Here is a 12,302-nt window from a genome sequence, read left to right as displayed (position 1 = left end):
CAACCACTTGGATATGTGGGACATTTTTCAAGTGCTGCATAATGTTCATTCCTCACTTGCAAGGATTTCCATCGTTCAGTTTGGCAGCACCCCCCCCCCCATTGTCCTTAGACAAGCACCTTCTCTACCACTGCTAAACTCTTCTTTATTTAAGCAAGTCTACCCAGATGTCTAAATATGATGTGTATTTTAATAGGATGTTTTAGTTTGTAGTGGGTTTTTTTAACTGCTGGTTTTATTTTGAAAAAAGAAGGCTAATTTTAACATCTGCCTTTAATGCACATTTTATATGTTAGGTAAACAGCTTAGAGGTTTTGACGATTAAGCAAAATAAATTTTGTTAAATAAAAAATAAAGTAAATATAAAGTAATTCTGGCCTTCTTTACAGCTTAAGGTTAACCTTTATCTTCAGATTAATCTTTACCTTTTGCTGTATCTTTTTTTTGTTATATTATTCACCTAGATCCATGGTTAACATGTCAAAGGACTCAGACTACACCTGCTCCTATGGGATGAAGTTAACCTGGGATATCAATGATCCCAAGTTACCACAGGTACAGTTCAAGGAGGGAGGTTTGGAAGAAACCTACTCGAATGAATTTGTGGGCTAGTTTTCTAAGGCTGCAAAACACACTTGAAAGTCAGCCTTACTGAGCTCACTGGGGCTTTTTCTTGAGTTGGTGTGTATAGGATGGCCCTGTACATGCCAACAAAGCACACCCCCAACTACACTGTATCTATGTAGGATGCTCCTGCAACAGCAAACAAGCAATAATGGTATGATGGCTGATCTATAGGCAATTGCTAGGAGTGGTGCAGAGGTGTTTCTGTTCTTGTTCTCCCTCTTACTTTGTAGATCCAGCTGGATATTTGCTCCAGAAGAAGAGAAGAGGAGCAAAGCACCCCTGAAAATTAAAAACAGGAGAGGACTACAAAATGATATTGTATATGTGTGTGCTTGTGACAGTAGAGTTATATTACCTGCTCATTTCTATTTAAAATATTCTCCACCGAAGCACATTTTTTTTTGGGGGGGGGGGGAAATACATAGCCTGAATAATAAAGCCCATAGAGGAGAATTGCATTGTTCATCACCAATAAAGTCACAATGAAACTGCATTAACTGCTTGAGCCTGTGACATTTGCACAATTACAAGCCCACAATTATAAATCTAACTGATTTCAATGGAATGTGCAGACTTGCAGCATTAATCTGGGATCTAAGTGTGGAGCTGAACTGGACACGGTTTTGGGAAGTTGCTGTCATGGTTGATCTTCACATGTGCATTTGAGCCTCTGCTTGCATTATTTTGTTAATACATTGTGTGTGTGTGTGTGTGTGTGTGTGTGTGTGTGTGTAAAAATGATAAAGGCCCAGACTGGTTTTCACCTTAATGAGAAGCTTTGCTAATATAGCCTCCATCCGTTCCTCTTTCTCTCATCCCTTTGCCGCTGATGCAGGAGCCCAAGCACTTTGATTCCTTCCAGGAGTGGCCTGATGGCTATTTGCGGCTCATCTACTCCAACGAGGATAAAAACGCACAGCGCCACCTCAGCGGGTGGGCCATGCGCAACACCAACAACCACAACTGCCAGATCCTCAAGAAGTCCTGCCTTGGTGTAGTGGCATGTGCCGGGGACTGCACCCTGTTGGATGGGACCAAGCTGCAGCTCCGGCCTGCCATATGCGACAAGGCTCGCCAAAAGCAGCAAAGTGAGAGAATTGTGATGGGGGAAGCCACCCAAAGACTGTTGCATCTTGCTCTGATTTGGGAGCCATAGGGGACCTTTGTGGAGTTTACAGCAGAGAGTTCAGTCAAATGGCATCCTCAGGGAGGTACACCTGGCATCCATGCTATAACATTATCGATGCCGGGTTAAAGTCTTCTTATTTGCAGAGGCATTTTAGATGGTGGCATTTTTAGCTGGTTGGACGGCTTCATTCCTCTTAATTTTATTGTGCTGGTTTTTGTTACAACATTTCTGCCATTTTAAATTTCTTTGTGTATCGCTTTGGAATCTGTTTTTGGATGAAAGGTGGTTTATGTAAAAAGTCAAGGAAAATCTGTCCAGGAGATTTCAAGCCTCAACACAGCTCTGTTAAATATTTTCTCAGTGTTTTTAAAAGTACAGTCGTGCGTTGGAAGTCGACCGGAATCCATTCTGGAAGTCCATTCGACTTCCAAAAAGTTTGGAAGCCAAAGCACAGCTTCTGATTTGCTGCAGGAAGCTCCTGCAACCAATCAGAAACCCCGTAAGCCCCGTCGGATGTCCAGCTTCCCAAAAAAGTTCAAAAACCGGAACACTCACTTCCGGTTTTCGATCATTCAGGAGCCAAAACATTTGGCAACTAAGCTGTTGGACATCCAAGGTGCAACTGTAGAGTCCTCTTAGAGAATATTGTTTTGGCACTCATGGGATGATGTTTTGAAGTGATCCTGTAACTGCAAACCATTTTTCTATTTAAAAATTACCCTGGAATTTCCATCACTTTCCAAGGAATGTATCTGAGAAATCCAAGGAAGACCCAACAGTAATCTTGAATCTGTGAGTAACAACCAACAGGAATCAAATATCTGCTTTCAATACCATCCCTACAAAAACTGCAGGCATAACTGTTCCAGGTGTAACTTTTCTTTCTGCATTGTACTTATAGGATCACTTTTGTCTCATGGATGTCAAAAATCATGTTGTAAGCATCCTGCAAATGCCAAAGATATCTGAGCCAGCTCTAGGAGTCCTACCTTTCATTCTGGCAACTGTGAGCACTCGCAATTAATAGGGTTTCAAACATCTTTAAACCAAAGTCCCCGTTGTTGTTATTATACACCACCCTACTAATGTATTTCTGTGCAAAGTAAATTTACGATCTTGTCATTCCACCCTGCCTGTAGGACTTCCCCTTCTGGGTTGTTGGGGGAAAGTAGACAAAATTGCTGGAGTGGCAAGTGTTGACACACAAACCAATGGAAAGCTCCTGGAATGCTACAGAGGGGAAGAGTTGGTGGTGGGTTCAGTTTTGGAGAGTACATAAAATGTGGAAGGCTATCAGATTCATAAATTATTTTAAGTTACAAGCAACATCAGTTCTGAAGAGGTTTGTACTTAGAGGTTCTAAGTTAATAATTCCACCATTTATCAAATCTGCTTCAAAAATAATTCTGCCTGGAGATTTTACTACAGAATGATTGAATCTGACTTGCCTTCTGTTCATCACTTTAACCTATTATCCCTCTGTCTCACAGAAAAACTTTGTCCAAACTGCAATTCAGCTCTTGAATTAATTCCTTGCCGGGGGCACAGCGGCTACCCAGTAACTAACTTCTGGAGACATGAAGGCAAGGCAATATTTTTCCAGGTAAAATATAAATAGTGCTTTTGGATTTTGAGCAGCTTGTGTTTTTTCCCTCTTCAGTGATTTGGAATTTGTGGATGGAAAATCCATGATCATATTTGTCCACCACATGGAAGAAATTCAAACTGGAATTGCTTGTGATAATCACCTGTACTCACCCTTTTCAATTTTTTAGTGCTTTTGAATGAAATTAATCATGTTGCACTAACTGAGGGTCTGCAGCAATAGCCTGGCATTGATAAGATGGCAGGCCGTGTAACTTCTGGGTCTTTGATATATTGAATATTGACATAATTCCAAAGCCATTGATTTAGAGTCCAAAAACCTGGTGGCCGGAATCCAATTAATTATTTGAACAATTTACGCCCCAAGGACTTTGAAGCTAAATTGTAGCCCCAAGGTTTCATGGCAACCTTTTTATGAAATGGAAGGACATTTCAAAGAGTTTGTCATCATATGGCACGATGGGTATGCCTCAACCCTTTGGCATGTCCAAAGCAGCTCTCTGGATCTTTTCCTATGTTTGATCCAGCATTCACTACTTATTTCATTTGTTTATTCATTCTCAATATTTATAGACTACTTTTTACCATGAATGGTCTCAAAGCAGTTTACAAATCAATCAATAGAAGAATGCACTAATCAAATAATTTGGTGTTTAAATCAATAGAAGCCATATAGGCCTAATACAACTTACTTAAAATGCCTGCTGGGATGCAAAGCTCTTCCTCAGGTACCTGCGGCTCAACAGAGGGGTGTCTGATCTCAGCTTGGTACTACAGAGTTAGACCTGAATGCACAAGTCCTGGTGAAAATAAGCTGTCCATCTGAGCCAGGGGAGACTACCAACACTCACTTTAATCAGTTTCTCTGGTTCGTTTCAATGAGGCTTGCACAACAAAAGTTGACTTCATTTCTTATAAATGATACAAACTTCAATCCACAGACGTTAGCAAAACTCAAGATAGATTAAAAAAGCAATTTCTTGTTACAAGGTCAGACTTATAAATCTTCCTGACCATGGCTTTCGACAGAAGAAAATGACCTTCATACCATATTAAACTGGTTATAAGATCACTCCAAATTAACTAGTTTGTGGATGGGTTGAAATGTCTCTATGCTCGTATGTTTCCTGTAACTAAGAACATTGTTCACGTGTCTGTATTTCTCCAGGCCAAGGGAATACATGACCACCCTAGACCAGAGAGTAAATCAGAAACAGAGATCAGAAGAAGTGCCCTTAAAAAGCACACACCACCTTCTCATTCATCTCAGAAAAAAAGGCTTCTGGATTTTCAGGTAACTATAAGGTTGCAGAACCACAGAGAGCTTTGTGGCACCTTAAAGACTAACAAATTTATCCAGGTATAAGCGTTTGTGAGTTGCAGTGCGTGGGGATAGACAGGCAGCTACCTAGCCACTATGTCCATCTGCTTCACTCCTCACCTTTGGCAAAGCAGGGAAGTGGTGTGTGTGTGTGTGTCCAGTGCTAGCAAGAGCAGCAATATCTGTTGTAGGGGCTGGAGAGTTGTCTAATTTGTGGGGGGTGAGGAGCAACGCTAGTGTGGAGGCAGTGATGCTGGAACATCACATAATAATTTATGAAGTAGGAGGTGCAGATAGCCCACTTCAAAATCAGTACAATTTCACTTTAATCCCATCAGTGGGTTGCTGCTGCATACACCCACAGCAAAAGACCTATCTGGAAATGCCCTAAGCTTGAAATAAACCAATAAATAAACCCATAAAATTAAAATTATCCAACAAATGTTTATGGTGATTCCAAGATGTGTACAGAACATCAGCACTAGATCCAGGTGTTTCTGATGTCAAATAGCCATTTGAAGCCATCTCTGATGCTTCATTTGAAAAACCTGAGCAAAATTAATTTGAACCACAACTGGCAACAACTGAAATAGCCATTCGCCATATTTCATTAGTGCATGCAGCCATTTCTCCTGAAGTCTTTTTATTTATCTTCTCATCAGACAGGAATGTGTTTTGAGAACAGCAGTCACTTTCATTATATTCATCATCGGGGATGTGAAGAAGGATCAGAAAAAATCAACATAATTACAGATACCGGCTTGCCACTCCTAGCTCAGCCTCACCATTTATTTCAAAATATAGAACCTTACAACATTACCTACGATGCAGCCAGCTTTCAAGAGGATGTGTTATCACCACTTCAGAAGCGTCCGAGCCCCAAAATCTATACATCTAAACCAACTTGTGGCTATGAATGCTCATTTCCTGGTTACATCAATTCCAGTCTGTATACATTTCACAAAGATCCAATGGATATTCCAGGGGATGCTGACTATGTTGTGTTGAATGGGCTTCAGTACCATGTAAATTCACTAAATGCCCATGAAAAGAACTTTGATGGCACCCATAAACATCATGGACTAAAACAAGCCATAGCTGAAACTAACTACGGAGAAAGGTTTGGCGATGAATCGAGTCAAGTCAATGTTAATCATCCCCATTACTGTGAAGAATATGCTTGCAGATATAGCAGTCATTCCTCTTTGGAAGGCCCGCCTTTGAAAACTGTTATAACCACAACTACCAAGATGTCCCTTGAAGCCTACAAGCCTCCTGTGAAGTACGATGACAGTTTATATGATCCAAAAGATCTTATGAGTTGTTCCTTGGCAGAAAGCATTTCAGGGAATGTCTGTCGAGAGATAAGCCTTCAAGACGACTGGGGAATGGGCAAACCAAATGAGATTGGTGAGCATTTTCTGACAATTGATAAGGAGGAGCATATAGCATCAGTGAATAAATGCCAGGATAGTACTGATGCAGGAAAAGTTTATACTGGATATGAAGGACAAACATTCCAATTTGAGAATACTGAATACTAAGCCTCATGTGTGGCAAGATTTGTGTACACACACACAGAGAGAGAGAGAGAGAGAGAGAGAGAAGATAAGGATTTATTTATTTTTAACCAATAGATTATAAAATATTTTGTGGGAAATCTGTTGGTTTTGGGAGATCTGATCAACACTGTGGCTCATGTTATTCATTCTAAACATAACATTAAAGTCACAATGTAGAAACCACACAGCAGTTAAGTCATGGCTAGGTTAAAGGGTGATGCAATGTCAGTCATACCAGAGGTCCACTGAAATCTGAAAATGACTTCGTTGGATATCATCTAAAGATTTGGAAGAATTTAAGCTGTTGGCATATACAATACATACAGTGCCAGAATTATATAGGCTCAAAATGCTGTTGTAAACTTTGATATTTTAATCAAAATCACTCCATTGTGAGTATTGTGAGTGCAGATCACTGAGAACATCAGCTGTGCATGCTCAGTGGAAACACATGGATACTGCATGAGTGAACAGTGAACCTCTATTCTTTTTAATCTGTCATGCACACGATAAATTATCAGTATGTGTGTGCCCTTTGTAATGATATTATTTCACATTAGCTCCTTGTGTGGTTATGGTTAGGTTTTAAGGATGGGGAACCTATATGGCTCTTCAGATGTTGCTGGACTTTAAATTCCATCATCCCCAACCAGCAGGGACAATGGTCTGTGTTTATGGGAGACAAAGTCCAACAAAATCTGGAGGACCACATGCTCCACAACCCTGTTGAAAGCACCTATTCAGTCTTTATGGCAGCATAAAATGCTATCAAAATGTGACTCTTTAAAGGCTGAAAAACCATCAACCAACAAGTAATAAACAAAATCACCTTCAAAAAATCAATTTATTAAGCTATTATGTCAAACATTAATTTGAAGACATAAGATGGAAATCAAACAATTTTATTTTATTTAGTTATTGCATTTTTATACAGCCCTTCATCCCAATACATGATGATATTTTATGAACTTGAATCAGTTTTATTTAAGTTTTTTTTATCATTTCCAACCCTACAATTTTCTGATTCTAAGCACACATCACTATAATTTTCATGGAACAGAATTTGTGTTCCTGGAGGGCTGAATTTCACTGCAGCAACAATTATTCCAATCAGTTTCGTCAATGAAAGCTACAAAACGAAACCAACTTAAGGAACAGCCCTCATTCACTGCATGGGCCAGAAAGCTCAGTTGGGTAGAGTGTGGTGCTTATAATGCCATGGCTGCAGGTTTAATCCCTTATAGGAAAGCTGCGTGTTCCCACATTGCACAGGGCTGGACTCAGGGTCTCTTCAAACTTTACAATTCTATGATTCGATAATTAAGCAGAATGGAGAAAGGAAGCATGCAAGGCTTGTAATATCCATTTCAATAGCCTGTGGTCCTCCAGATGTTGCTGTACTCTCCCGTCAGCCCCAGCCAATATGGCCAGTGATCTGGGATTACAGGAGTTATAGTCCAACAACATGCAGAGTCTCATAGGTTCCCCAGCACTTTTTAAAAGCACCTTTTCATGAATCAATAAAACAGAAACAGTGATAGTGGATTAGCTCACATGACCATATTTCTCATAAGGAAGCTTGGTTGCAGGAAAACCATTCTTCTTGATCCATACACTACTCATGAATGGGAAGCCAGTTTAGCAGGTGAGATCAAAACAGTAAAATGAATTTGGGCTCATATTTGTGCATCATGAAGTATGGCACAGACAGAGTCTTTCTTTACAGAGTACTTGAAAATATTTGCCTGTTGCTCCTCTATGGTTGTCATTTCCCTACAACAAATACCTTTTACAAGATCTACTGATCCAGAGTGGTTAGCATCTCGGTAGCAAGTCAGACTTGGACTGGAGAGACTGGGGCTCAAAGCCCCACTTGCCATAAAGCTCATTGGGCCTGTTACACCATCCCTGAGCCTATATCACAGGGGCAATTGTAAGGATAACATGGGATTGCACTCATGCACGTGCCACCCTGAGGTCACTGCAGGAAAGGTTGGAATAGAAATGTGAGAAAAATAATACAGTATATTGATCTCATCCGTACCACATTCACCACAGACAGATTCTCAGAGCAGCCTTTGTCCTTCACGTATTCATTGAGAGCTTGTTTTCCTTGCTGTTTATTTCCCCTTCTAATTAATACAGCTAATTGCATTATCAGAATCATTCAGTAGCAGCTGCTATGTAGTTAAGAGGCTCCTAAAATAAAATTTAACATCTTCAATTGTGTCTCGTTTTTATGTGGTAGCCCAAATCAGTTTGAAACAGTTTTTAAAGGACACGGTTTAGTGCTATGGAAGTGGGCACTGGAATGTGGCCTAATGTCCCTTGCTTTGTGGAATCTGCACTGCTATTGCAACCGTTATTTCTCAGCTAGAAGCAATCGTGAAGACAGTAAAGAACTTGGCCTGTGTTGACCATGACATTGCTAGTCCTCCCCAACACTTGCATGTGGCCCTCAGAAGGTTACCCCGAAGGGGAAGTGGCCCTCAGCCTAAAGAAGGCCCCTTCCCTTACCCTTGAGCTAAGAGTGCTAGACTAGGGGAGACCCAGGTTCAAATTCTCCCTCGGACATCAAAGTTCACAAGGCGACCTTGGGCTAGTCACACAGTCTAGCCAATTTGTCATGAGGCTGAAGGGAAGGGGGCAAAATCACATGCAGCTCCTGGAGTTCCTTAGAGGAAATGTAGGATGCGGAATAAATTCAAACTAAACAACATATTTTATTTATTAACTTGGTTGGGGAATATGCCTGAAGTCCATTTCAAAAAGTTATATTCAGTTAAAATAGGAGCCAACTTGGGTGCACCATAACGTGAACACGGCGAAGTGTAAAATGAGTCAGGGAGCAGGTGCGTTTGGATGTTGTCGTTTCCAGCTTCTTTTGTAAAAATGCAAACTGTGTTGCTCTTCATGGATCTTTTAGCTCTTGCCTATTATCTTTCATTTCATTTCCTGGTTCACAGCAAGAGCAAGGCACGCTGCTGCTGTTATGTCTGTGGGGCAAAATGACGTGCAAACTGATCGGCACATGTTGATGCTTTGGGAAACACTGGCAGGTTGTTCTTCTAACGTCAAACTGACCTATTATCTATGAAACCTAAGAACTGCTATCAAAGAACAACATCAAAAAGCAACTGTGTGATAGATAACCCATGAAGAGCAACACAGGCATGTGCAGTAAACATCATCACACAAGCTCAAACACACCAACATCATATTTATTTATTCTTAATGCTAAGCTTGCTAAAGAACTACTGCCCAATGCCTTTGCTACTTAAAGATTAAGCATCAATAATAATTCTTCTTGTCAGAGGCTGACTACTATAGATATGATGGTGGAATACATGATATCGTTAAGTGCATTTAGTATCTTTGAAACTAAGGCATATGGTTGATAGAAATGTATTTATAATTACTGCTGCTGCTTGAAGGGTTCAAAAAGTAGGAGAGAGCCATACAAGTATTTCTTTCACTGTTGTCACTTGCAAGCTGTGACTGGCCAGTGTTTCCCTGTATCATCAGATGTCCTATGTTTCAGTTTTTCCTATTCAGAAGTGCTTTCAAATATGAAAAATGTGACATGTGATGTGGCACAACAAAATGCAAAAAAGGGAAAAGATGCAATAGAAACATGAGAAATGTGAATTTAATTTTAATCTACAATGAGACTGCCTATAGAGATGTTAGTAAAGTTCTGACAAAAAAGAGGTATTAGTTAAAATGTGGTATGTGTGTGAGAGGGGTGGGGGAGAGAGAGGATGGTGGTGGAAGGGAAGGAAAGACCTTTAAAGCTGAAATTCTACACCCACTGAAAATAATGGTTCTTGTCTTGAGTAGCCATATACAGTGGTACCTCGGGTTAAGTACTTAATTCGTTCCGGAGGTCTGTTCTTAACCTGAAAGTGTTCTTAACCTGAAGCAGCACTTTAGCTAATGGGGCCTCCTGCTGCCGCCGCACCACCTGAGCACGATTTCTGTTCTCATCCTGAAGCAAAGTTCTTAACCTGAAGCACTGTTTCTGGGTTAGCGGAGTCTGTAACCTGAAGCGTATGTAACCTGAGGTACCACTGTATTAGGATTGTGCCATAAAAAGGTTACATAGTAGTGACCTCCAAGGGACACAAGCCTGGGCAGTGTGTATGGAGGTACCCAGGCTGCCCAGATGACAAGACTCCCCTTCTCTCAGCCTCACTTATATGGTCAAAAGGAAAGGAGAGCAATACTTTTGGCACCAGTTTGGCCGTGGCAGTTACTGGAAGGAGGCGTACAAGGTGACATCCAACTGTCTTAGGGACTCCACTCAAGATTTGTTTACTCCTTAGCCTTTTCTTCTTCCTGCAAAGGTGAGGCATAAATGCAAAAATGCATAGTTATAAATGCAATAAAGCAAAACATAAGGTGAAACTACACTAGCAGTACTGAATCTGTAGCACAATACAGTTACCTTGAGAAGGTATTGAAGCATAAACACTGAGCCAGCTCTTGGTATCAAATGACTGGACCTATCTAATAATCTGGCTGCAGGGTAAGATAAGACTTTGAAAATGCTTGTTTGCTAGGAATTCTTATCTTGTTGATGTATAGAGCAGTACGTAAAGCTTGCTGTTTTTATCCAGAGATATAAAGCAGTCTGATTTCTGATTGAAATCTTCGTGTATGGTGTTAGTGCTATTTAACCGGCAATGTGTTTATAGCCATTTGAACTCCAAATAGCTAATTTTTAAACTTTTCCTCCTTGTTTAAATTGCTCATTAAACCAGGAATTAAGTGTTACCACATTTAATGTAAACAATAGCAGTAGGGCTCCATGCCTAATTTGCTTTATGGCACTAGTTTTAAGACTTCTTTTGAACATCTTTTCAACGGCAAGATCTATTGTTTTCAACAGTTTATCCTCTGGATTCCAGAAAACTGACTCTGTTACCCTGACTTTCCAGTTGACTTGCTGTAGAATCAATTTGTCTGTCAACATAAGCCTATATCTGCAGCAAAGAAGCTGATCAGGTTTACAGTTGAATGCAAAAAGAAAAGTAAGTCAAGTGATTTTTCACTTCTAATCTGCTGTACAGAGAGGACGCAGGGGTGGCTTCGCTTCGGCCAATGCACGTTACCTGCTTTGTTTTCCCACCCCTGCAGCCCCCCCCCCCAAATTCCTAAACTGTACAAGAAAGCTGCCATCTGCGCAAGCACAACCAACAGCTTGCGTTTTTAAATCAGATGGAAGCTAGTTGGAGGGGAAATGCACCAATAAACGGTTTGTGGCTAATACCGTGTGCACTTGGCTTCAGGTACTCAGAAGTTGGAGTGCACTTGAGCCAGAGCAAAAGAGTAATGTGTACAAGCCTCACACGTCATCCATATAAATACACAGAGTAGCAGTAGACACATCCTTTTGGAATGAAAGTTGAGTCCTGCCGGATCAGGCCAACAGCCAACCTGGTCCATCTTCCTGTCCTCAGTGATCAACCAGATGCCTGTGGGGAAACCACAAACAGCACATGTGCGCTGCAAGAAAGCCCTCCTCACCTGTGGTTTCCAGACCCTCCAAGTGTCCCTATTTTCCAGGGGCAGACCCGGATTTACAGAAGCTGCCCAGGTTTCTGATTTGGTCTCAGAATGTCCCGCTTTTCCTTAAGATGTCCCTATTTTCATCGGAGAAATGTTGCAGGGCATGGTAGGACATCCTTATTTTCACTGGAGAAATGAGTTAACCGACCCTTCAAGCCATCTGAAGGCAGCTCTGTACTGTATAAAGAAGTCTTTTTTTTAAAAAAAAAGTTTTTAGTTTTATGTTTTTATATATGTTGGAAGCTATCCAGAGTGGCAGGGGCAATCTAGTCAAATGGACGGGGTATTCTTATTCTTATTATTACAGTCAAACCTCGGTTGTTGAACGTAATCCATTCTGGAAGGCAGTTTGACTTGCAAAATGTTTGACAACTGAAAACTGAAAGTGGAAGCCTCAATACGGAAGCTGCATAGCACGTTCGGCTTCCGAAAATCGTTTGAAAACCCGAGCAGTTACTTCCATGTTTTCAGAGTTCAGGAGCCAAAA

At 40.8% G+C, this 12,302-nt stretch overlaps 1 protein-coding gene across 1 annotated transcript; it reads left to right on the top strand.

The window, feature by feature from the left end:
* Window positions 1–468: 468 nt before the first annotated feature.
* GCM2 (glial cells missing transcription factor 2) lies at window positions 469–6,226 on the top strand (the record flags this gene model as incomplete). The annotated part of the gene is made up of 5 exons (XM_079982811.1): window positions 469–555; window positions 1,463–1,715; window positions 3,247–3,359; window positions 4,530–4,655; window positions 5,345–6,226. The coding sequence occupies 5 exons, from the start codon at window positions 469–471 to the stop codon at window positions 6,224–6,226; spliced, it is 1,461 nt and encodes a 486-aa protein (XP_079838937.1).
* Window positions 6,227–12,302: the final 6,076 nt, after the last annotated feature.

The sequence above is a fragment of the Podarcis cretensis genome (assembly GCF_951804945.1).
Source record: "Podarcis cretensis genome assembly, chromosome: 7".
In the NCBI taxonomy this organism is placed as follows: domain Eukaryota; kingdom Metazoa; phylum Chordata; class Lepidosauria; order Squamata; family Lacertidae; genus Podarcis; species Podarcis cretensis.
Note: the sequence above shows the minus strand (reverse complement) of the source record. Positions and strands in the feature narration are given on the sequence as shown.